We start from the raw sequence: 26,527 nt of genomic DNA on the forward strand, positions 1-26,527 counted from the left end.
TTTGCTCCAAAATCAATGATTTTTATTATTTCAAACTCAGACATATATTTCTGAAGAACACTAACACAATTATTTCCACAAGCAATATTAAAAATATCTGCCTTGCATGAGACGTTATAATATTAAAATTCACACTATTCAAATTTCAATAGCAAAATAGCAAATTAAAGACATTTCCAGCTTTATAAATCACTACACTATAGTGGACAGTAAATAGTATTTCTTGTTTTTAGGGCAAACAACAATCCAGTGGCAGTGAATTTACCACAAAATACAGGTATTGTGAGTACAGCTACACCTAGCTTTGAAACACCAAAGCAGATCATCTTCAGCCTCTCCTGTTGTCATTAAATGTCTCAGCTATTTTCTGCAGCTCCAAATCCATAGCAGCCAGGTTTTCCAGCTCTTTTGCCTGCGAAAACAAAAAGAACATTTAACAGATTAATTAATTAATTGATATTAGCAAATGATTTGTTGAAAACTAGAGACAAAAGTAGTTTCTCTGAGAACTACCTCCTGCTGTGTACAGGTCCTAGACATGCTGTGGGGCAGGGAAGTGAGTGGTAGTACAGCACCTGCTTCATGGACTGGGGGAAATTTCATGCTTTTAACTGAGTTAGTGCTGGGGAGAATATAAAGCTACTCTTTCTGAGAGCTGGACTGAGATACAATTTGATCTTTTCAGCTATAAAAAGTATTATCTAGTCGCGACTTCCTGCTACCTCACAGCTGCCGCTCCTAGAAGCATGAAGTCACATCTTTCTCAGTGAAACTCCCTCAGTCCTTAGGAGACCACAACCTTATGCTCAAAGTGGTTCTGGCTTACGGCGCACAGCAAGCATGGTGTGCAGTAGATGGAAATCTTCCAAATTGCCAGATTGTACAGGAATAACAGTTATGCAGTCAGTTATTGTGATAACTTGTAAACATGGTTAAACTACATAAATTCCTGTCAAATCTCCACTGCTCTCAGTCCAGTCCAGCTTTGTGCAATAGATACAGTGACGTACAAGACGAGCAGCTTGCTGATGGGTACAGCCTCAGTCTTCCTGAATGCTGAAGCAGAACACCCAACAAGAAAGAAATTCCCATACATGGGAACTACATGACTGATCAAGCACGTGAATTTGAGCCCAGATCTGCTCTGCAATTACAGACAGGACATCAACCCCACATGACAGCTGAATCTCAATAAATGTAAAACTTACTTTCCAGCTGCATGAGTTAAACATCCCAACACACCAACTGGTGCCTGCTTAATTACTCCCTGCTCCTGTTGCAATGGGCATCTTTAATTGTGTAAAGATACTAGACGAAAGGAAGAATTTCCTTTCTCTCCCTGTCTTGAAGCAGACAGAAGCTAATGAGGATGCGCATTGTCTTTATTTTATAAACTGTGCCCCCGGGTCGCTCCACTAAATTCATTCTAAGACAGCAACATTTTTAAGTCAGTGAAGATCTGACTTTTAGTGTGACTTAATCTTCTTCGTGTTATTGCCACTCGCAGTTAACCAGCCATCTTGGGAATGGATTTAGAAGCGTGTAAAATCAGCTTCCACTGCCTTTTCCAAGAAACATTTGTACACACCTCCTCCTCTGTCAGAGGCCTCTGGCTCAGAGTTCCTTTGTCATTCCTGATTACGTGACGTTTCTTCACGTCTTCTCCAGAATTGTACAATTCCAGGAATTCAGCCGATTTCTTCCTGTAATTCAGAAGCTGTGCGAGTTGATCCATCTTGTCGTATTGCCTTTTCATATCATATCTGTTCCTTTTGCTAAGATTCCTCTTCTCAGAGCGCCCACGGTTCAGAGCACTCAGGAGCTGCTTTTTATCCCACCAGTCATAGTCGCTGTATTCAGGGAAAAGATTCTTCTCGTTCAAGGTGGGCCTGCTTTCCTCTTTACTCTCTGGAAGCCTCTCTCCCGCGCTGTTCCTTTTCTCAAAGTGCCGGCTCTTCCACCACAGAAGTGGGTATAGAGGGCTGTAGGGTGCTGTGGTTCTCTTCTCATTCTCTGCAGGGAGATGGCTTCTGTACTCTTCCTTCTCTGCATATCCTTGCTCCATATTCTCCTCTTCATTTTCTATCTGATCACTGCTGTAATGTTTCTTTTCTACTTCCTCTTCCTCCTCATCACTGTTACCAGGGTAGTGCTGCTGCTCTACGTTGTCAGCGTTGTAGTGTGTTCTGGCCTGCCCTTTGTGCTCTTGAGTGTATTCTTTCAGTGTCCCTTCACCTTCATCATCCCACAAGCGGTGCCTTCCTCCAGCATGATGCTGCTTCTCCTTGCTGCTGTCACTGTGAAACCTGTCCAGCTCTTCCTCACTTTCATCGCCACGATATGCCCTTCCCTCAGAACGGTGTCTCCGCTCCTCGTGCCATTTCTCATTACTTTCTTCACTGTTGTGATGCCTCTTATTTTCCTCTTGGCTCTTCTCTTCCTTCTGCTGCCACCTCTCTCTGTACTCCACACTTCCCTGGCCCACACGCCTCTTCTCCTCCATACCTTCAGACCCATGCCTCCCACGATAACCACTCTTCTCTTCATGCTGCTGCTCAGATTCTTCATGGTGGTGTTTCTGATGGTTGTTCTTTTTGTCCCAGAGATGAGACTCCTCTACGTTTGATTCCTCAGGTAGTTCCTCTTTCTCACCCCCATGGCCTCTATTCTCTTCAGAGGAATCACCCATTCTGTGTTTCCCATGATACCGTTTTGGTTTGTTGGACTTTTTTTCTTCCTCCACTTCTTCATTCTCATCAGATTCTTCATGCTCATTACGTTGGGAGAAATCACGTCCCTTAGACTCACTCAGGTGGTATTTTTCACTTCTTTCTTCCTCTGCCTCTTCTTCCTCACCTTCATGAATTCTTTTGTAAGGGCTTTGCATTCCCTCCTCTGAATGCCAGTGATCCATGGGGGGATGATCATTCTCCTCAGCAACCTCCTCTGTGCTCACGCCTGCAGAGTGGGACTTCTTGTTGAGAACAGCGTGGTCTACTTCTCCATCACTTTGCTTGCTCTCTTTGCTTTCTTCTTCACTGTGGTAGCTGTTCTCCTCTCTTCTGATTTCCTGATAGAGGTTTTTTTCTTCTGTATGAAGTTTCTCTTCACGAACAGGTATGTGCTGTCCCTCCTCGTCTTCCTTGCTGTTACCTTCCCCAGGATGAAGCTTCTCTTCATCACTTCCTTTCACGCGCTTTTTAGAGTCACCTTCTTCCCGATTCTGTTCCCTCTCCACACTTTCAGAGTGTGGGTTTTCAAACTCCGATGGCTCTTTCAAATGCCTCACTTCAAGCTGTTTGTCTTCACTTCTCTCTCTATCAGTTTTACCACCTACAACAAAAAAAGCAGCCTAATGAAGAAAATTAACTCTCCAGTGAAATGCTGTTTCAGTTTACATATATAACTGGCTCCTGAAAGTAGCAAGATTTGGAAAGAACTGATTTAAGTTCTGCTCTTAATAATTGTTATTTTCATCTGTTTTGTACGTTTGCCTGAAAACATGAATTATTTCTCATTTTAAAAGCCTCATAGAAATTTCCAGAATCATTTTTCTTCTTTGGCCCTTTTGTTTATTTGTGATGGCATTTTTAGAATTAAACTAACTCTCACTCCCACTAAGAACCAACGATATCTGGAATTCTTTGAACGTCAGGTCACAGCTATTGCATTTGTTTATTGACAAAAAAGACACATTTATTTCAAGCTGCAAAAATATATATGAGGAGTAGTAAAAACAGGCTTTTAGCAAATGTACGACTAAACTGATTGCACATAAATAAACTCGTTATTTTGCAATTATTATGTTTAATCAAATCACGCACCTTCTGTTACTTTGAAAATCCTAAACAAGTCTGATTGACTACAACAGTAACAGTATATCTCTATGAAGGCATTTCCAGCTCACTTGAGCCTCAGTAACATCAGAAACAGATCGCAAATTCTAAAAAGGGTTCAGACAACAGCTACACAGACTTAAAAATAGCTTATTCTTTGCAAAATGCTTCTCATTATCTGATGTTCTTGGAGAATATTTGTATAATGATAAAAACATGATTCTTATTCTCTCCTTTCAATGAGCGATTTTCTGTAAGTAGACAGGTTTATCAGAAACAAGCACTGCCATGTGACATTCAGTGACATTCAATGACATTCAGCATCAAGTAGAAACTTGGGGTTTAGATGGGTATCGATAGAGGTATTCCTAAAGCTCAAAACCCATTCTTTTCTGATAAATGTATTAGAGCCACACAATATTTCCTCTATAAACAAGCATGAGACAGATGAGTTTCATTACTGCTTCTTGCTGGCAGGTAAGCTCAAGGAGCCTTTTTATTGTTTTGTAGTCAAATAAACATATACTGGGCAGAAAAAATACATGCATTTTGCAGTTTGGCACACTGTCAACCACATTTCACATGCAGGCTTAGACCTCTGCACTGAGGCAGCTGCAGGAACAAGTTCAGCAGAAATTAGGGTTCCCAAAGGGAGTATTCAGCCTATGTCTCCAGACCTCTGGAATCACCATAACAAACTTAATTGCTTCTGGGCTGCTTACAGCCCGAGTGAGAGTCCCTCTGCTGAGCTGGGCACAAATTCAGTTGCCACTGGACACCTTATTGATTTAAAACGAGATTAGCTGAAGCCAGTTCCTATGCTCTGGAATGCATTCAGCACCTGGTCAGAACCTGGCTGCACCTGTTGACTTCTCAGGCTAGATGGGAGCTTTTCAAGTTCTCTCAGAAGCTGCAGATGGCTGAAGCAGAGCAGAATCCCTGAATCACTGACCATTACCAGGTAAGACTGCTTGTTCTTTAAGCCAGAAAGACTTAAGAGAGGAAAATGGGAATTCTGATACTGACATTAGGAGGCAACAGATTCACATAAGCCGATTCATCAGTTCATTGGCATCAACCCTAGACAGAATCCACCTGAAAGTTGGTTTTCTCAGTGTTACCAACCAGAGAGTCTAATGCTGAAACGCTTCTTTTTTTAAGAATATTTCTGACTTGCCCTTCTCACTCCACCTTAGTCTTAGAAATAAAAACCAGTGACGATAGCAGAATAAGTTCTAAGATTGGGGTTTGACTATTCATGTTGTTTGCTCTTGGAACTTAAGACATTCTGAACTTAAGTTTAGATGATGAACATGTAGAAGGCAAGACAAAAAGACTGGCACATCATGCCTAATAATACAAAGTACATAACTTCCAATACATTATTCTTACATGTGAAATTAAAATCATTAATCTCTCTTGAAAATTGTAGTTTACAAACAAACATCAAAGTTCTTTCACAAGTTCAGATAAGGTTTTACATACCGTTCTTGAGGATTTCTTTGCATTCAGGATTAATTGGTGGGGCATTTGGCTTAGACAGAGCATTGGATAGAACTTCCACTATGCATCTTGTTATCTAGAAGAAACAAAATCAGACAAATTCGCATGGTGAAAATAGAAATCCTGCTTTTGACCTCTCAGTGAGTAAAGCTAGTTTAGGATTAAAGCTCATGGTTAATAGTTATCAGCATAGCATACTATTGGGCAGCCCTGAGTTCTACCAATGCTTTTGGGTAAAAAGTGCTCTGCTTCTCACTCATATATTAGTACGAGAATAGTCATTAGCTCTATTTATTCTCCTCTTTTGTATGCAAAGTTAACAGCCTCCTTTTGTATGTTCTGTATGTTAAAACATCCTGTTCTATACAAAGGAGTGTCAAACAACATGTGGTAACCCCAGCAGAAAAAACACCACCACAATACATCCAAAATATGAGGACCATCCAGTAGGATCTGCCCAAATGAGGACCAAGCAAAGGTGCTGCTAGGGCTGTGGATAAACTAAAGAACGCCTTTATAAGCAACATGCTCCACAAACTTGTTTCAGGAGTTTACTCTGTGAAAATCAAAGTCTTCTTAGATAGGCATGTGCTTTAAAGCACCATCTCTTTTTGTACTTCAAGTTTAAACTGGAGAGCCTTCTAAATGTTGAGGAAATGCACTGAAAATGGCACAAACACCTTTAATCCTAACTGCCCTCCAAATTAGCTTTTCTGCGTGAATTCATCCAAAATGGTTTTCAAGTTTGGAGTTGTTGGTTGCAAAGAAGCACTCAGATCCTTGGATCCAAGATGCTCCGTAGGTTGACAACCTGGGTAACTGGATGGGAGGAGACAAGAAAAATATGTGTATGGCTGATTATCTTTTCCCTGCTCCTAGCTGTTTACAGCTGTTTACTAATGTAAATAGCCACACTATCAACCAGTGGAGAGGCCCTAAGGTCAGATTAGAAATCCTGATAGTAGCCAGGAGATTTAACCAAATGGGTTAAGAACCTCTTTCCAAGGAACAAGCAAGGACTCTGTTAGAAAGGCCATTACATAACAACTGTAGTCATTTTCTACTATTACGCTTTACTCCTAATCTACCATTTCACTTTGTGCAGTCTGATTATAAATAATATTTCAGATTATTTTTCAGGCAGCCGCAAAACATAGAGTTTCTGACACAACAAGTCAGCTTCTGTTTTCTACAAATGCACTGAAGGCTAAAGGGACTCTGGGCTTTACATCACTGATGATCTCTTAAGCTTACCTGTAGGAGAAGAAAAACAAACAAACAACAACAACCAAGAAAGAAAAAAAAAAAGAAAAACATTTCCCTGAGAGCTTAAAAAGAAAACAGGAGCCAGAACACTGGGGAGCATGTGACTGATACTTTTTGAAATTTGCTCTGACTTAAAGCTACTCACCATTTCTTCCATGTGGTCTTTTTCCACTGGAACTGTGCTGACACCTGTAAGAAAAATAAATTATTACAAACTTGTTATTCCTAGCAGGACCACACATATCACTGACAGAAGTAACATTGAGGCTGCTTGAACTTTGGGTTGGTAGGGTAAGTAAACCAGCTGCATTTTATCTTTTCTTCCTCAGAATGGGAAAGCAGTGAAGAGCCTCACCCTAGCAGGAGAGAATCATAGAACAGGTTGGGTTGGAACAGATGCCAAACGTGATCAGGTTCCAACATTCATGCCACAGGCAGGGCCACCAACATTTCTAGCATTAAAAGAATATAAACAAAAACAAAACAAAACAAAAGACAAAACCAAACCAAAAAGCAACACTCGAAGAATGGAGCCTGACAGTAATGGGTATTCATGTAGATGTACCTGTTTGGTGGTGAAAGAAGAGGAAACAAGGTCTGTTTCCAGATTCCTATTTCACCTTCTGCAGGGGCTTAGTTTGCCCCAGGACCATCTCCCCAGCAAGAGACCACTTCAAATATGAAAAGCAACTACTGCCCTAATCCTTCTGGAACAATACTGTTTCACCCGGATTTTTCCATTCACAAAGTGGTCCATTATAAGCTCAATAAATGAACAGCAAGTTAAATATCAGAGAGGGGGAGGGGGAAACAACAAAAAAATGCCAGAAAGTAGTGGTACAGCTCCTCTCTACCATAAGGACACTTCAGGTAATTAAGACCTCCCCTTACCACTTCTACTGCTGGTCCAATATGCCTTTGGAAAGAACCTGCTGTAAACAAAACCTTCAGGCTGCTTTACTTTTGCCATCAGTGCTGCATTATCATAGAATCATTAGAGTTGGAAGAGACCTGTAAAGGCCATGTAGTCCAACTCCCCTGCACTAAATAGAAACACCTACAGCTCCATCAGGTTGCTCAGAGCCCCTCCAGCCTGACCATGAACGTCTCCAGGGATGGGGCACCCACCACCTATCTGGGCATCTTGTGCCAGTACATCACCGCTCTCTTTTTAATAAATAAATAAAATAAAACAAACTTTTTCCTTATCTCCAGTCTAAATCTCCCTATTTTTATTTTGAAACCACTCCCTTTCATCCTATCACAAGAGAGCCTGCTAAAGAGTCTGTCCTCTTCTTTTTATCTTATTACGCCTCCAGCTGGTTAATGTGCTTGTCTGTTAGGCATAAATAAACTTTGTCAAGTCTTACCCACCTAAAGATTTGCTGAAGATAAACACCTCTGCCAGCCAGTAGGTAAAAGCAAGAGTTATTGTACCACTGCTTCACAGAGTTACTACATTTATTGTAATTGCCATACCTAAACATACAGCTTGGGGTGCAGTTCTGGAGCTTTTACAAGTATCACCTTCTCTTCGGTACTGCTTGAGTAGGATAGTACTGGACCCAATGAACACAAAGGTTATGGAGAAAATAGAAGCCAATTTACCTTATAGTAGGCGTGTCCAACTCCCAGCCCACATGCAGCCCAGCCCCTTCCCCACATTATCATGGTGGCAGATCTGCCATGCCAATTAGCCCAGCCCCTCAGCACCAACCAAATATTGGTGCACCATTAACCCCATCTGGGCTGAAACCAGGACACAGGACTTGGTGCAGCGGCAGCTCAAGCTATGGCAAATAAGTTTACAGATTTTGATACGTTGGCTAAATGTAGTCCTGTGAACAGCAAAAAATACGAATCAGTGGAGCTGCTCTGAAAGTAATGCCTCCTGCCTTATTATGTTGCCCCAGGATGTCAAAGGCAGATGGTATGGCAGTGGACATTGAACCATGCCACCAATATCCTAGCAGATTTTGTTGCCATGTGACAGATGGCAGCAGAGGCGCAGCTCAACACAACGACATCTGACATGGAAGTGTCTATGAGCAAAGGTCTGAAACTGAATTCCTCAGTGCTGGAAAAATTGCATCTGTTGGCATTCACCAACACTTGCTGAATGTTTCTGGAGACCAAACAGTGGGTGTCAGCACAGTAAAGGACGAGTGACGTGTTTCAGCAGTGGTAACAGTGGGTCACCTCTGCTGGTGCACATTGTTGCAAAGGAAGCATGCAGACTCTTGTTCATCACTAGTAAAAATGCACAGCTAATGATGGTGACTGTATTGAAAAAGAGTGTTCTGTAGCTCAGAATTTGCTCTATTAAATACTGCTATTGTGCTCTTTGCATCCGTTGTAGATCCCATGCAAATAATTAGGAGGCACTACTTTTGGAGCAACCTTTGTAGATGCAGCCCTAGAAAATTCCTCTTCACTCAACACAGCTGAGGTGAGCCAAAAGATTGGACACCCATGCCAGTAAAACTGACACTTTCCCCAGGAAGTTTACTGCAAAGGAGAGGAGTGTGTAAACTTCTGTAGCAGCAAAACTCTTCTTCTTTTCCATCTGCAGAGAAAGCAGATATCGAACACAGATTCCACTCTGTAGATACTGAGCACTGATTCTGCATAATATCTGAATAGTACGCAAATAGCTCTCTTGATATTCCTACCATCTTCTATTTTTGCTCCCTGAAACACATATGTAAGAATGTGCTTCTCCAGCCCAAGTGTACAACTGCAGAAAAGGGAACCCACATGAGGTAGCACAGAAGGGATCTCTCTAAAATAGCACTGCATCCCTAACCAAGCCATCCTCCCAGAACGCCAGGTGGTGCACGGGGGAGATTGGCTATGCAGAGCCAATCCACTCCTCCAGTCTTAGTTGCACTCAGTGCTGAACTAGGCAGGTTTTAGGTTACTTTATTTACTAACCTAGTTATGCAAATAACTACTGCATTACACATTGATGACACCGTTGCAGCAGTCTCACTTGCCTGCATTCTCCATCTGAGCATGAAGAAAAAGGATGAAGCAGCAGAAGGGCAGCAGAGACCCTACTACTAGTAAAAAAAAAAAGAAAGAAAGAAAGAAAAGGGATCTACTAAAATCTATTCTCCACATTTCTTAAAGCTTGGAGACACCGCACTTACGAAAAGCGGAGGGGATGATCTGCCACTCAGCCTCTTCTTAACAAGGCTCCTTGTGTCGTGAGAAATCAGGACATGCACATGGGCAAACACCTGATTTTGCCCTTAGTAGCAGTCCTCCTGCGAGGTGCACTGTCCTGTGGAGTGACAGTGCTGGAACAGACAAGCTTCTGAACGTTGCTCACTATTAGAGATGCTGACTTCAGGCTGCCTCTCATGCACTACGTCAGTGGTATGTGAATATACAGTCAGGCTGTGCTGACTGCCTATCTCTATCATTTCAAAGTCATCTCTCCAAGGAGATTTACAGTTACATTAATGACCGTTAAAGCAAGTGCTTGTTTAATGGTAAAAGCTGACTTGCACAAGGAGCTGTATCAGGCTATTGTAACAGTATCAGAAGAAACAATATTGGACATAGATCACATTAGCCTGCACAGGTGGACAAAAAACAGTATCTGATTCATTGTAGGGCCTGGAATAACACTCTGAAGCAGCTGCTTTGCCAGAGCTGAGAGAGGCAGTCTATGGGGAGTCCGCAAACCCCACTTCACACCTGAGCCAGCTGACAAGAGCTTTCCATGGGTCTCCTGCCAGCTGTAGATGGCAGCTAGTACCTTCACCATCCCCTCCACATTTGCCCAGACCGCAGGGCAAAGCTATCAGCCAGTACTACTGACATAGCCTGGTGGCAGTGTACCCATTCACCAAGCTTATGGGGACCTGCAGATGGTACTGCTGTGGAGCTGTGCAGAGGAAACAAAGTCAGGGCACACTGAAAACAAAACCTTTGCCCTGCCCTTACAGACATCTCCGGGTAAGCTTCCGTCTCCCGAATCAAATCTGCCCAGGCAGTTACAATCAGATTAATTCATTTTGCAAAAGTGCCAAAATGAACATCACTGAAGAGGATGAGAAACGCAGACTCTTTACACCTTTGAAAATAACACAGAGCAAATTCACAGAACAAATTCACATGGCTTTTGCTTGCACCTCCAAAATCGGGGCAGACCTTTTGGTGGGTCCATGTTAAAATCCTCACACGGATCTTTTCAACAATGCCAGTGACTCAATGCAGTGCCACTGGTTACCAAAATTTCAGGAAGAATCTTTCCTATGGAAAGAACACGGAAACTTCAACATATTGCTTTGGAGAAGGAATACTAGAAAGTTCTTTAAGTTAGTGCTCCACCCATCCTTAGCCCTAAGCTCCTCAGTTCATTGATCTCAGCTGAGATTTCATTTAACAAGAGAGCCAAAAAGCCACAGAAAGAGGCAACTGCCCCATCCTAAATTTCAATTTCACGGCTCGGTTTCAATATTTAACGCTGCACGCAAAAAGAAAGAAATAAAAACCCCAAGAGCTGTTAATGAAAGCTGTAGACCTGCTCCTTCAAAGTTGTCTCCCGACAGCACGAACAGGCGGCAGTGCCGGAGTAACGCCGTGCTGAAGTACCACGGCACTCCACCTGCTCTCCCCTCAGCGCTAACGCCCAAGCCTCCCCGGCATCCAGAACGTAAAGATTCCTCGCCTGGGACCTCGGGCATCTGCTGGTTCTCCTCCGCAGCCCCCGGCTCGTGTCGCTGTGCGGGGCGAACCCCAACTGCGGGGCGCAGGGGGTTGCACAGTGAGAACGCCAGTACTGCCAGTCACCCATCCCCTGTATATGTATTATACATATATATTTCAATAAAGTGAACTCCTGCAGGGGCTTTTGACCCTCCTCTCCCTCGCGGCGAGGACACCGGACCCCGTATCTCACAGCCTCCCCCCCCGCAGGCACCACCCGCGGCCCCGCTCACCTGCCAGGGCGGCGGCCGCCAGGAGGCCGAGCAGCGCCAGCGACCCCATGCTCCGCTTCGCTCGGCTCCGAGCGGCGGTTCGCCGCTATTTAAAAGGGGGAGCGGGGGCGGAGGGCTCCGCCGGGAGCCTGCGTCACTGCGAGCCCCCGGGGCCGGAGGGGGAGGCGCAGCCACCACCTCCACCGCCGCCGCCGCTCTCCCCACAGAGCCGCCACGGCCCCTCCGCCCACCCCCGGCCCCTCAGCTCTCCCCGCCACCACGGCGGGTGTTTCCCTTTGTCACTACCGCAGCCCTACGCGATGCACTCTTCGCCCACCCCGCTGAAAGGAAAGGTGGGGGGGGGGGGGGGGGGGGTTCCCCGGCCCCTTCTTCCCGCCGTGAGGATGCGCTATCATCCTCAGGTCTCTCCCGCACCCATAGGATGCTGAGCGTCAGCTACACGCAGCAGGGCAGGGAGGAGGTGCAGCGACCAGTCCCTTCCGGAACAGCTTTCAGAAATCACGCTGCGTTAGTTCTCATCAGAGCCTTTCCAGGTGTCAAGGCATCCTTTTTTCTTCCCCCTCCCCAAGAGGTTTTGGTCCCTTCCACCCAAATCACGGCTCCTGCTGTGCGCAGCAAACCCAGAAGCACAGCAGTACTCGAAAGTGCTCCCCGTGCTTCTGTCAGCCAGCGAGTGAACGACACCGTTCCTCAAGAGCTTTTACTGGGAAAACCACCGCTCTCAGCATCCACCTCCACACAAACCTCTTATTTATTCTGGCACTGCTCTGGGGAGCCGCAACAAATCTACCAAACGTCCTGATTCGTTCTGAATATTCCCCCCTACTCCCTTCAGAGCCAAAGACACTGTAAAACCAAGACGTGCTTTGTTTCCCTTTTATTAACCCTTCGTGGCCATCTCCAAATTACTTGCATTTTTATATTGCTTTTTTTGTACCTTCTCGTGGATAAGCAGGTGGCCCTCTAACTGCCAGCATTCATAGAAGACAAAGAATCCGTACATCAAAATGGCAGTTCTCTATTGTTCAGCACCATCCTTATACTGTGTATTAGCAAAGGCAGACTGCTATAACCAGGCATCTTTTAAACATACAGAGCTGAAGGACACCAGAGCCCAGTCACTTAGCCACAGTGAAAAGCAAATCAATGCCACAATAACTTCCACACTTTCTCACCCCTACCCTCCTTCATGCTGTTCCTTTATTGCCTACAAGACCCATATCAACAGGCAGATGCTTTTCTGGACATCATCAGTCTCAACTACAGGGAGCTGGGAAACAGATTCAAGAAACTGAAGAACGTCACTGGTTCCAAGGCTCCCATGTTCCCCTCTGCATGAAGATTCAGCCAGGCCTCAACCTCCTCACCCACTCACAACAAAGAATTTTAGGTAAAACACTTTACAATTAAGCACTCTCCACTTCCCTGGAAATATAAAAAGCACACTCTGGTTATCCTAGTGTAACTGCTTTATTCCAGCACTTGCTCGGCTACACTGCTCAGCAAGTCAAGAGAGGCAAGCAATAAAAAGACCTTGAATAAAAACAGTACCTGAAAGAGTTTTTGTAACTAAGTGCCTGTTCCATGCAAGTCCTCTTAACAGTGTACAACCATCACCACAGAAACCTTCTAGCTGCAAAACACACATCTGAGATTAAAAAAAAAAAAAAAAAAAAAAAAAAAATACCCTCTCTTAGCTCCCATGGTTTCTAGTCCATCCCTTGCACTGTAACCACAATCCTTGGGGCTTCAAAGGCTTTTTTCCCCTCTTTACTGGTAGGCTGATTTATACTGGAACTGACAAGATTCCTCTGAAACACTCCCTCACCTCAGTCAGGTGTCAGCTGGCACAAACTTTCCTTGAGATTAGGAAGGAAAAGTCACAAAGGCAGAACTACAGCAGGCAGTACATTTCACTGGATTGGCTGTGAATGGTACACCATAACCTCGCTTCTCAAATGTGTCAGAACCTTCATTGCAGTGATATATCGCCTCATAATGATGTGACAATCTTTCACTCTATGAATAAACAGTATTTATCCTACTGGATTCTCTCAAATATAAATGCTTTAAGAAATACACATTTGGCTCATCCTAGAAGCTAGAACTTCAAAGGATGACATGCGAATTTCCATGTCTGAGATCCTTCTAAGCTGAGAGAGAACTGCTTGGGGAATATGGGGATTGCTATCCCTTAATTAGATGTGCTAGCAGGATTATGTTCATTCCTGGGAGCCAATTAATTTTCATGGAATGAAAATCTTGTAACTAACTTCATTCAGAAGTTGCTGAAAGGATGAATCTGAAAACAGACACCAAACAAATCTGAAAACCCAGCACTTCAAATGACATCCTCTATTCAGCTTCCTTAATGGTACTGAAAATTCTGTCAGAGGTGCACCCAATCCTGACTGCAACATAGCAGATAAGGGGTTCCATGGATGCTGAGCCTTTGCTGCTGTTATTCATCACCATATATGCCTACTATACAGCGTGGATTCTTGGGGATTTTGAAACACATGTACAGACACCGCTTTGGTCTTCCAGCTAAAGCTCTACAGAAGCTGTAAAGATACCATCAGGTAAATAATAATAATAATAATAATAATAATAATAATAATAAATCACCACAGGTAAAAGTAAGATGCAGGACTTAGTCTAAACACAACCATTCCCCCCACATCCCATGTTTTCTACACAGATGCCCACATGTACACTGTTCACACACACTTGTCTTCTTTTCCATCACTCCTTTTTCACTGTTTGTCTGCTCAGAGAAGAGAAAGCTAGATTACTCTGCAATACACAGCAAAATAAAATAAGAAGCAGACTTTAAGGCTGCAGAATCAAGGATAATTTTTCCACACTGCACTGTCTGCAAGACCAACACCAAGGTCATGACCACTACCTAGGTCCTTCTGTGACAGCAATTTGCCTACCTTGTTTGCTTTAGATAATAAATGTAACATATCTTGCAATTGCAATGGTTTGACAACCATGGTAAGTAGGACACTGATAAAAAAGACACATTTCTTGCCCTTCTACAAGAGGAAGTCAGAATTTGCCTAATACCATTGCACCACTGGGATTTTTAGTCACTAGTCTCTTCATATTATCCACACTGCCACTTCGCACCTTGGTATAGATTTCTGATTTGCTGTCAGAAAACAATATACTGGAGTAATGGTCAAACCCTGACACTCGATATTAACTGATCGCCAAGCTAAAATGCTGCATTGAACCCACCAGAGCTCAAAAAGGCCTTCAACAATTACTCATGGCTTTATGAATTTGACTATGACTAAAGCCTTTCCCAGCCCCAGCTGTAATGATATCGTCTTGATGACAACAGGAGCAACCTTTGCAACCCCAGCCACATCTACAGGCAGGGAGGCAGTAAAAACCTGGCACACTCCTCAATGGAGACAAGTGTCAGACAATGAACAGCAGCACCTCCCAAAAGCTGCCAACACAACTGCCAGGCCAAGCTTTCAGATGTTTGGTATTGCTACAGGACTGCAGCTTGCAGGCAGCCACTGCCCAGAGAGCAGCCTGAGAGCTTTGGGGCACCTCATCCTCTGTTCTGGGCATGCTGAACTTACACATCCTACAACCAAACCCTGCCTCCCCCCACCTTCTCTCCCAAACAACACCCCTATACAACCCCATAAAAAAATAAATCCACATTTTTTAAGCATCCAATTAACCATGCTTGTAACCTCCTAAATGAAGAAACTTGGAGCCTGTGCAACTCCTGTAAAAGAGGATGGAAATTTCTTTCACTAACTCACATGTTGATTTAAGCCCTTGTATTCTGGGTGTTGCTTGTCATTAAAGAAAAATGACTTACAGTTGCCTTTACGCTACAAATAATTACATTTAGGCAATGAAACAGACCCATTCAGTGTTTCTGCCTTCATTTTGTCAACTGCATATGTTCCATTTAATATTTACAGACTGGGGCGCTAGTTTGGTTTAGTAATTCATTTCTTTAAATATTTATGGCTCTTAGTCTCCCAGCATGGGTTCTGTTTGGTAAGAATAATATTGTGCTGTGGTTGATTGTGGTATGGAAATTTCACAGAAGCAAATTTCAACGCTGTAAGATAAAATTATATAGATTTCTGCAACAGACCATAAGCTTTTCCAAAGAAACTTTTCATTGCTGACTATGCACTAAAATATTAAAAATCTCATTACAATCTTGCACCAAGTTCCAGACCAAAAGCATAGTGCTGAGAACTAGCTTGTGACACTAACATTCCCACAGCAAAAGAAAATTTTAAACACTCACACTGCCAAAGAAATTTTAATTATTCATTTGCCATTGGCACTAAAAGCAGAAGCCCAGCTACAAAAAAGACCCTATGAAAGAGAGAGCAAAACCCACAAAACCCAGGAAGAATCTTTGCTAAGATCTCTTCCCACTGGAAAATCCCTTTTTTCTTTGCTCTCCATCATTTTAAACCTTTCAGGCTGTCTGTGTGAAATGCCATGTGCTTATAAAAAAGGCTTAAGGGACTTAAATTTAAAGGTGGCTTTGGGAACTGAGAGAACCTGGCAGACAATATGCCAATGTAAGCTTGTCTAGTTCCAGAGACTTTGGAGACTGTTTTCAAATGACACCACCTGAAGAGCCAGGACTGGAGAGTGTATCCGTGGCCTATCATTTTAGGCTTTGCCACAGACAAGCGAGTTTCCAGGCACTCCCTCCTGGACAACTACCTACATTTGTGATGGAAGGACAATTGCCAGGAGGCAAACAATAGCTCTAATTAACCTGCAAAAAACCATACTGATGAAGCAAGGCTTGCTGGGGCTGGTGCCTTTCTTGCATAAACCTTCTTGCTCATTGGTCACCACCATCCTTTCTGCTAACTGTTTTTTTTTCTGTCTCATCTCCCCTGTTAGTGCTCCAGGAATTTCAGATAACTCACACCAACAGCAAGGCAGAGGAAGTGAAGGAACCACATTTCAGCGCTCACTTGACACTTCACAAAACACCTTCCCTGTGGCTCCAACATGACAGCTGGGAGAGCACTCCTCTTGCCCCCGGAAAGGCAGCCCCCATGATTTGTAAAGTCAGTAGGAATGAGCAGATGGGAGTGAGTAAGATCAGTGGGGAAAAAGCCAAACAGACAGTGGCTCTGCAAGCCACACAGTGGCCATTTCTCATTGTTGGAAGAGTGCTCCGTTCCTAAAAAAATAAAAAAAATAATAAAAAAAAAAAGGCTTTCAGATGCAAAATAAACCTCCCCACCCTCCCTACTATAACCCCAAAACAACCTTTTAAGGATAATCACGAAATTCTGACAGTAGAACTGCTTTCTGCAAGAGTCAAAATTAACGACATAGGAAGTCAATGTTTTTGTGTCTTTTCTCTCCCTGCTTTCCATCCAGGGCTTCCAGCTTGCTCCTGCCCATGGACCCAGCCACCTGGCTCCTGTGCTCTTTTCAGACTCTTTTTCCAACTATTTTGGCTGAGCACAGGTCAATCTTGAGGGATACAAAGGCTGACAGGATGCATGCTGAGTGACCGGCTGGCAGGATGGATAGGAGATGACTTTGTCTTTCCCTCAGGGAGGCTTTAATTTGGGTTCTCTCTTCTCTATTCACTTGCCAAGAACTTTAATTTAGTTCCTTCACTTCAAACACAAATGGTTACTAAACTTCTGGCTTTACTATCTAAGCCAAGCGACACCAGCATACCAACACTCCAAGTGCAGATTTCACAAGCTGATCCCATGGCTCCACACACAGCTACCACCCTGTCTCCTCCCCAGAGGTCTCTCCATAGCTGGGGGAAGGAGCACAGTGCAGTAGAAACACCAGATGTCTTACCTTCACGCTGCCTGGCACTTGCCCACAATCCCATCCACCTTAGCTGGTCTCGATGAGACCTTTACAACTTTGTGACTGCCAAAAAGCAAACACCAGGCTCCCTGGAGAAGCTCCAGTTTTCAAGGAGCAGCACTTACTGTGAGCAACAAAGGCTCACTGCAGCTGGCACCTGTCAGCCTACAGGTAGAACTGGGCAGAAATCAATGGGTATCTTTGCTGATGTTCAAAATATCATCACACACGTCTGCCTCTGCTGCTTTTCAGCCAAAAAAAAATTGCAAAGCAGTGTGGGCCCTTTGCCAGGGATATAGAGGTAACACAAAGCCTGCCAAGGAATATAGAGAAAAAGCTTTTTCAAGATTAAATGTCCTCACAAGGTGGAAATCCGCAGATGCCAAGAGTCACAACCTGTTATCTAGGGGGCCTAGCATAGGAACCTGCCACCACATCTTCCTCCAGACCTAGTGAAAGTGGCTTTTGCGCACTGGTAGCCTGACTCCCATAGGAGGGGTGTTTTCAGCCCTCTCTGGGCTCCTGGGCACATTTGCTGCCATTTGCACTATGCACTAACTGATCGTCAAGCTTTTCTCTTGAAAAACCACGTGGGACATTCTCCTCGGCACATTCTCTGCTGGACTTTCAGTCATCAGCTGTGCCTACTGCCTTGGGCCTGATTTCATATCACAGCCTTTAGTGATACCCCTCAGTCTACTGAACCTTTTCTGCTGGCAGCTGTTCTGCCAAGCTCCCGAGGGTGACTAAGCCTATCCAGTCCACGTGAAACTTAGAAGCCAGAGCAGAAAGTATTTTAAGCACTCCACGAGGAAAAAAAACAATTAAAAACCTGTGCTGGTAACAGCCCAGCATCCAGTCGTAACCCTGCAGAATGAAGGGATGAACCAAGTGGCATAAGCAGAAAATAATGACCCTGAAAGAGACCTCTACTACTCTGGACATGGGCATGAGCAAGTGCAATGTGATGGAAAGCACAGCAATAACAGCAGAGAGGAAAAGTTCCAGGCTGCAGCAAGTGAGGATTTGCTCAAATACAGCAGGTGTGGACGCAGAAATAGAGACTGCTTACCTTCGAAAGGCTTCAGGTATGCAGGGATCTTTAGCATAATATCTTTGTCTGCACTGCCAGCTCTTAAATGAGGCCTGGGAAGGGGTAAATCCTGGCTCCAGCCCTTCTGGTCACTCAGGAGTATTGCATACATCTGAGCTCCCCTGATTTGGGCCTGCCTTCCCACCAGGTTTTCAAGCCATTACTTAGCATTTCCACTACAGCAAGCCATAGTCATTCTGTTCTTGGTTGCAGTCTACTGGATGTTACTGCCCAAAATAGCCAACTTCTCCTTGCTAAGGACATGAGAACTTTCACTGCACCCAGCCCAAACAGGGCAGCTAGCTAGCAGACCCTTGCGACCTGCTGGGCTCTGTAGGGTCTTGCAAGCAGGGCTGCCTTGGCCTAATAACATTAGCAGCATCACTCCTGCTTAGAAGAGATGGCTGTTGAGAGCATCTGCTGCACTCAAATGCTGAACAAGAAGTGTCAGCATTTAACCAGGTTTGTTTCTTTCTCCTTCCAGCAGTCTCTGAAGACCAGGGCCCCAAGAGCTCATCTTCCCTGGCAGAGGCTTGGAGAAACCACTCTCCACAAAACATTTAGAACATTTCAAAAACTGGTAAGCAAGGCACCTTTCTAGCACTGGTGTTAAATTAAAGTTAATTTATAAAGTAAATTAATTTTAAATATTCTATTATATTAAATAGTCTGGTGTTATTGCCCCACCTGTGTAAAATGAGCATTTTCCTGTCCCATAAGATTTTTCTTAGTAATTCAGATCTGGCAATTTTACTCTTGAACACCAGACAACCAGCATAAACCTTCAAGGAGTCAAACACCCAGACCCAGCTTTTACATGCTTTTCTCATCTCTCCTCATGGTTCTCCTCACACATTATTCAACCTTACTTGATAACTCAACTGCTAATTGCAGCCTTTTTAGGAGAACTGCTGCTGAGCAAAGACGTTGGTGTAAATCCCATCCTTTTCCTCCTGCTGCTGAGCAAAGACGTTGGTGTAAATCCCATCCTTTTCCTCCTCCTCTGAAGCTCTTGGTTATCCATAAAAAGTTGTAGGGAATGCAGAATTTACTAATTTGTGAAGGCCTCACAGAAGATGGATTACAGGGCACAGCACTGAAACTAACCTTGCCATATCCCCATCTCAATACTTCCAATCATAGATATATTCCAATTTCCCTGGCTGGTTTTAGGTGCTGATTTCTAGCATTCATTTAGCAGCATTCCCTGCTGCCCATGCACTGCATCTTAGCCAGAAATGTCGTCATTGCAGATAACACTGGATAGGGTTACCTGCCCTGAGAGTGACTGACATTTCCCATTACAAGAATCTGCCTTTTACTGCCAATAAAACTCTGCTCAACTTGAACTGAGGTGAGATTTTCCATGCCAGATGTTCTCTCATTACAAGGCTTTCCCTCTTAATTCACAGAACCACTGCAAAGGCAATTTAAACAAAGGTTTGACCTTTTAGCCATGAGCTTTCTGTCTTTGGTTAGCTCCAGCTACCGTCTCAATCACATCTTATTTACTATTTCATGTTCTGCATTGGTTTCTACTTTTAAGGAAGAAATGCTGGTATATGTTGTTGTCTAATAGGTATGTGGAGAAAAATGGTCATTAGAGAAAGCCTACAGAAGAGGCTATTTTTAAAAATGAACTTTGGCATTGTGGGAAAACACATGCGCCACACAAGGGCACCTACGCTCCATAATGAAACAGACACATCTCTACAGGTTGTACACTGCCTGTTGTATTCTGATTTCAGAAACCATATGTCCTGATATACCCACATATGTCACATGATTAACTCTTCAAATCATGACAATACCGAAAACATCTTAAGCTCCTAAAGAAATATCTTCTGTGCTGTAAACAGCCCTGACTCAATTCACTGGCTGGGAGCTACTCCACAGCCACTGTTGAGGATCTGCTCCGATGCCTGCCTAGCAGAGGAGCTAAGCTTCCTCCCTGCCTTTCAGCTCCAGTATCAGGCAGGTCACTGGCATGAATCAGTGCCTCCCACTTAGAAGCTGTGTGGGAGGGAAAATAAAAATTCTGTCAGAGTAGGCATCAGAGAGGCGACATACACTAAACAACCTGGAGGAGCAGAAGAAAGTGGAAAATGACTTAATAGCGGGAGGACTCATCAATGATGACAAAATAATTTGGGCCAGACATTTATATATATAGATATTCATTGTGGGAACAGAGATGTAATGCTGTCAGACTCAGTCCAAAGATTAGTCCCAGGGCGGCCGGTGCACATGGGCAAGGGAACCTGTGCCTGCAGTAGCATGAGTCACCCCAGCAAGGGATGATAGTCCTTTTCAGCTGGTAAAAACTCAAGCCAAATAGCAAGCATCTCTAATGAGAGCCCTGCTCAGGACCTCAGATGGAGACTATGCAGGCCTAATATGTCCTGAGGTTTGCTCAGTGTCATGCTGAGCGGCAGCAGGGAGCCAGTGGCAAGCAAGGGCATCTTTCCCTGAAGAGGATTTTGCCACAGTAAGGGCAGCTCCAAGTCCTTATGACACATTGCAGACAATTCAGGTAACACAACTCCAGATGGGAGCCAGGGGAGAGGCACAGCACATTCTGTAATGTCCTTACACTGATTTTACCACTCATGATGCTCACAAGCATTGAGATGTACCTGGTCAATGATCTCTCCAGACCTGCTTGTGTACAGCATGCAGGACAAAGGGCACTGGCAGTGTTGTACTCACCATGTCCTGTTTTCCTCTTGATTGGCCACGAAGGACCAATTTTGGCCCTGTTTGTAAGTCTGTAAGGTGAACATTATTCCTGATTTTTATTTCTATTACACATTTCACTTGAAGTTCTTGTGGGATTTTGTTTACACTCAACCTTGAGCAATGCTGTGTTTTTTTAAGTGTTTGTCCTAGTGCAGGCTCAGAGTGCTGTTCCTCTGCTGCAAGCCAAGAGACCCTGAGCAAGCAGAAAATCCTCAGATTTGTTCTGCAGTGGAAAGTACCAAATGCCATCACCAAAGCAGCCTCCTTGTATTACTGGAGTGCGTATAGGGACAAATAGGAGGGAAGACTGGCGGAGGAAAAGTGGCAGAGTTACTGCCACACAGGAGGAGACAAACATGACTTGAGCATTAAGAGTCCCTGCTCTCCCATCTGTTCAAATTGCCAGAGTTCTAGCAGAACAATTTGGAAAATTGGGAAAATCCCCTCCTAGAGCTTATAGAACCAGCAGAGGGTATCTGACAGAGGCTGGGATTGCCCTTCCAGGCTGCTCTGCCCTGTGGTCATGCAGCCTGGCAAGAATGGTAAGAACGTGGAACATTTTGATGAGGGCCCTATACAAAATCTAGGTACGTCAGTTGGTCTGAAAGCCACATTCTCAATATCTAAACATTCAGAAGGAAAACTGTTCTCCATCTGTGAAAGGGGAACCAAGAGTGTCAACACTTCCAGGCCACTGCTTCATTCCTTCTCGGGGCAGCCAGGCAAAATCAGGTCAAATCCATGAGCCCATCATGGTGCTTCTGCGGCATGCTGCAGTCACAGAAGGCAAAAACAACTCAGAAAGCAATAGGGCTGAAAATTCTTGAAGTACTTGAAATTCAGGGAAAAGCAACACAACAGGAGAAGACAATGCTTCACACAGTAACAGACACTCTGATAGTGTAAGACTAGGAGTATACTGTGGAAATGGAGCACTGAAGTCAGCACCCAGTACCATTAAGACTAATAGGACTATCTAAGGGCTGGAATGCCTGCATAGGAGCTTGAACCCCTTTTACAAGCACATGGATGGGCCAGGGGCAGAGCGAGATCCCTTCAGAAGCATTGGGACTTGGGATAAATAGCATGGGTTGATGCCTTTGACTTCAGAAGGTGTGAAAAAGAAGGATCTTTCACTACAGTTGTAAGTGCAACTGCTCTACTTATCTGCAGTTTCACGAGATTTCACTTGTTTTCTAGGAAGGAGCTCCAAGCACAGAACTTCTAGTTTCACTCACAAAGATTTTAAGTTTCCTCTCTCCTCTTTGCACCAAGTGTGGAACTTTGCCTGCAAAGTCAGTGACCTGGAAATGCTTTGTTGTTCAGAAGATGCCCTGCAAGCACTCAAACAACACAAAGAGGTTTCTTCACAGTTGCTGCTATGGCCAACTATTTTCAAACCATATCCCAGATATCAAATTAACACCCATCTAATCAACACCTGACCCAAGAGGTACCCCCCGGATCTCCTTCACCTATCCCATTTTCCTTGTAAGTAATTTAACTTTTCTAAAATCTATGCACTTAATCATCTACTGTGAACACCGGAACAAGCCTCATACCCTAGACAAGAAATCAGATACAGATAAGAAAAAACATCCTCTCCTCTAAAAAAGACCTGCATCAAACTTACCACCTGCTCCAGGGATGTTTATTCCGAAGGGCTCTGTTTTGCCCTTCCTTCTGTCACAGTGTGAGACATAGATCTATTTTTGGCAGGCATATTGGCGTCAGCTGAACATCGTATCTGGAAGTGAACAGTGCAAAGAAGAACCTCAGGTGCTCCTGACCATGAGAGGTGCAAACTTTTCAAAAGACTGCATATTTCAGCAGCACAGAGTTTACTTGCCACGTCTTCTGTGAGATGCCAGCCAACACTTGTAGATGTCAGTCATGTAGTATTCCTGCTGCAGTCACAAACGTAGTATTTCTGTTGCATCCAGCTCTGCCTATGTCTCTCTTTCAAATCAAAGAATTTCATGTTCTCCTTTGCTGTTATCTATCTTCATGCTCTTTCAGCAACCACCTATTTTGTCATTACTTGCATCTCATTTCCTGGAAGGCTGAAGAGAAACGCATCCTACAATCCCTTTTCTTGCTGCATCAGAAGTTTCTGATGAGAAAGCTGAGAAGCTGAAGGCAGTGGTTGCTTCAGCCCAGAGAAGCTAAAGCAATAGCTGATATATATATGTGCGTGTATAAATATAAGAAACCAGGTGTTTTTAGAGCTAATTCACAGCACAGACCGATTCATCACCAAACCCAATCCAGCAAACAAAGGTGTTCAGATGCTTTGACTTTGATTTCTCTACCTCTCCTTCTGTGAGATTATTTTTCTTAAAATTCCAGTTAAATTACTATGTGCAGCATCTCACTTAATGCAGTGGAACATCATAATGGCAGGCAAGAATTATAAGTGACATTTGGTTCACAGTGAATTCCTTCCCCACTGAACCTCTTTAGCAATAGCTGCCTACATTCATCAATATGAATGTCCTTGTAGCTGCAACAGATCTGTGGTGGTTAAGCAATGCAAGCTGGCAGGGACAGGCTAATTATCAAGAGAACATTTATTTTTTCCAGCTATATCTATTACTGTAGCAGTTGATATTGTCCTCCTCCATAACCTTTGCCTGCAGGATGCTACTCTGTAGATTCTGACAGAGCAGCACCTGCTGGGAGGAGACATTTACTACCACAGAACTGACAGGCTCCCTTCACCTGCCAGATCTCTTCTCAATTCTATTTTTTCCCCCTAGTTCTATAAACTTATGTAGCTGGGAGAGCAGCTGAAGATCTGCTCCAATGTTTTGTGCACTTACCAGCACACATGCAATTACAGCACCCTCACCACAAGATCAGTTAGGGAAAATTATCAAGCAGATAATTGTTGGGGGTTGGACTCGATGATCTCTGGAGGTCCCTTCCAACCCCTACAATTCTGTGAAATCTGTGAAACCATCAGGAAGCTGTATACATCAGTCTCACGATGACTCAAGGACGGCAACCTAAGCCCAGACAATCCCAGCATAAACCTACCTGCACAGAGATTGCACCAAACCCAAGCATCTTGGCCATAGTTTGCAGCCAGCTGGGTTTCTTCCTGCTCTGATTGAAATCAACAGCCCAATTTTTATTACCTGCTGGCAATACAGAGTACAGCAACCGCATCAATCCCCAGGAATAGCAGCCCCATATGAAACTGCAGTGTAGAATCTGACATGCGTGAAAAAAATATCTGTGCTAGAGATCCGGCCAGTGTGAAAAGGGAACGGTCAAGAGACCTCAGCAGCTGGACCGGCAGGGTAGGCCAGTCCATCTCCAAAAAGAAATGCTGAAGACCAAATGCTAAAATCCATACAAGTGCTGTGCCTGTTTTGTAATATAACAGAATCACAGAATTGTAGGGATTTAACAGACTTCTAGAGATCATTCAGTCCAGCTCCCTTGCCAAAGCAGGCTCTCTAGACTGCACAGGTAGGCACCCATGCAGGTCTGAATATCTCCAGAGAAGGAGACTCCACCACCTCTCTGAGTCGCCTGTTCCAGCGCTCACAATGAGCTGCCAAGGCAGAGCTTAGTACAGCTTAGAGCGAGAGTTACCAGGAATTTTGTTTTTCAGAACTGTATAATCAAAGAATATTAGGATGCTATAATCACAAAATAAACAAGAGAGTTAGGCAAAGCAGACTATGGTAACAAAAAGAGAATAGATAGAAGGCTTACCACTATCCTGGGCTCACTCACAAAACACCAGCAGAGCAGATCTCCAGAAGAGATCCTTCCCCACTGGCAGCCAGCTCTTCAATAGGTCTAGGAGAAGTGGAACCAGGCTCCACCCCTTCCAGCAGCACAGGTGAATTGCCTTCACCTGTGCTCCTGTGGCTGACTCATGGCTCGCCTCAGGTGATCAGTCTGAGGTTCAGGCTGTGACTCAGCAGTTCCAAACACAGAACATTCTGAGCAGGTGGTAGAAACCAATACTAGCTCTGGTGAATAGCAGGATAGAGAGAGCCTAGTATACATTGTCCTCCTGTCCCCCTTTGAAAAATGAAAAGCAACAGGTGAGTGATAAACCATATATAAAGTGTACTTTAGCAAGCACGCCAAGTCGATTGTGAGCCTGAGACACTCTGAGAGATCTTGTATGTCAAAGAAAGGGTATTATATGGTATGGATTTCACTGATTAAGCATGCAATTTCTCCCTTGCCATGAGAGAGATGCACACCCACTACTGCAATAATGAAAACTGCCACTTCACGAAGATCTTTGCCTGATTGGAAACGATCGATTTTGAGTGTTTCTTACAAAAGCAACCAGAGTCTCATTTGGAGCACGCGGCAAAGGGGAGGGATGCATTCATCTCACCCTGTGTCTTGAAGAAACTGAGATGTTAATCGAGAAAATGAGTAATGCAAAACATTTGGCTTTCAGCAGACTTGGAAATACATACAGCAGGTTCCAGCACAGGTTTGTAAAAAATTAATTAGCAGTGAGTGGGAAAGGGACTGATGGGTGTTATTCTCTGTGCAGCAGTTTTGTTTAACTTACTAACAGTGATTAAACTATAAAATCCCAGTGAAACACCTCCTAAAATTAAGTGTTCCTCCAGAAATGGAAACAGTCACTTCACAGCAGTAACGATCAGGTATTCTGAACTCAAATGTAGGTGGGCTCCTAACTTTACAATCAGGTGTCTGGCACAATGGTCAGTCTCCCCTAAACGTTTAGTTTGCTTTATTATCATTTAAAATTCAATGGGATTTAGGAGTTTTATTCAGCTGAGTTCTGCTCTGCTTCTTTAAAGCACCTAAAACATGAAAATCTGTCATAAAACAATTTTTTTCCAAATTTTTATAAAACTTAATGATAAAGAAAACAAAACTCAGTTTTTCCAGCAAGCCCTTTGAGAAAACTGTGAAGCAATGCAAAAGCTGCAGAAGTAGTGGGCCTGGTAACATTGGTAAGAACTGCTACATAACTATCTTTGCTCTCTTAAGAGTGTCTATTAAAGCCCGAGACTTCATTCAAGAACAGAATATTTATAATACTAATTGCAGCTTTAATGACTGATAACTTTAAAGATTAAAATAGGGGGGTTGGAACTAGATGATTGCTAGGGACCGCTCTAAGCTAAGCTGTTCTATGGTTACCTGTCCAGAGAGAAATCAGGAACTCTGATTTCCTGAATGACCACTTCAAAGGACTCCCACATGCTGAGCAGAGGGGCCTGAACTGCAGCCCCACATGACAGCAGCACCCTCACACCAAACTTCAGCAGTCC

The 26,527-nt window shown here is 43.9% G+C and overlaps 1 protein-coding gene across 3 annotated transcripts; it reads right to left on the reverse strand.

The window, feature by feature from the left end:
• CHGB (chromogranin B) lies at positions 1–26,515 on the reverse strand. Of its 3 annotated transcripts, none has more exons than XM_052696016.1 (5): positions 26,397–26,515; positions 6,751–6,794; positions 5,322–5,415; positions 1,589–3,333; positions 1–412 (listed from the first exon to the last, which is right to left on the reverse strand). In XM_052696016.1, the coding sequence occupies exons 2-5, from the start codon at positions 6,760–6,762 to the stop codon at positions 329–331; spliced, it is 1,935 nt and encodes a 644-aa protein (XP_052551976.1). In that variant the 5' UTR covers positions 6,763–6,794; positions 26,397–26,515; the 3' UTR covers positions 1–328. The 3 variants fall into 3 exon arrangements, with proteins under 3 accessions (XP_052551976.1, XP_052551985.1, XP_052551968.1); XM_052696025.1 differs by lacking the exon at positions 26,397–26,515 and adding an exon at positions 24,282–24,397; XM_052696008.1 differs by lacking the exon at positions 26,397–26,515 and adding an exon at positions 11,558–11,744.
• Positions 26,516–26,527: the final 12 nt, after the last annotated feature.

This window comes from Tympanuchus pallidicinctus, unplaced genomic scaffold (genome assembly GCF_026119805.1).
Source record: "Tympanuchus pallidicinctus isolate F22 unplaced genomic scaffold, pur_lepc_1.0 scaffold1, whole genome shotgun sequence".
Taxonomy (NCBI): Eukaryota; Metazoa; Chordata; class Aves; order Galliformes; family Phasianidae; genus Tympanuchus; species Tympanuchus pallidicinctus.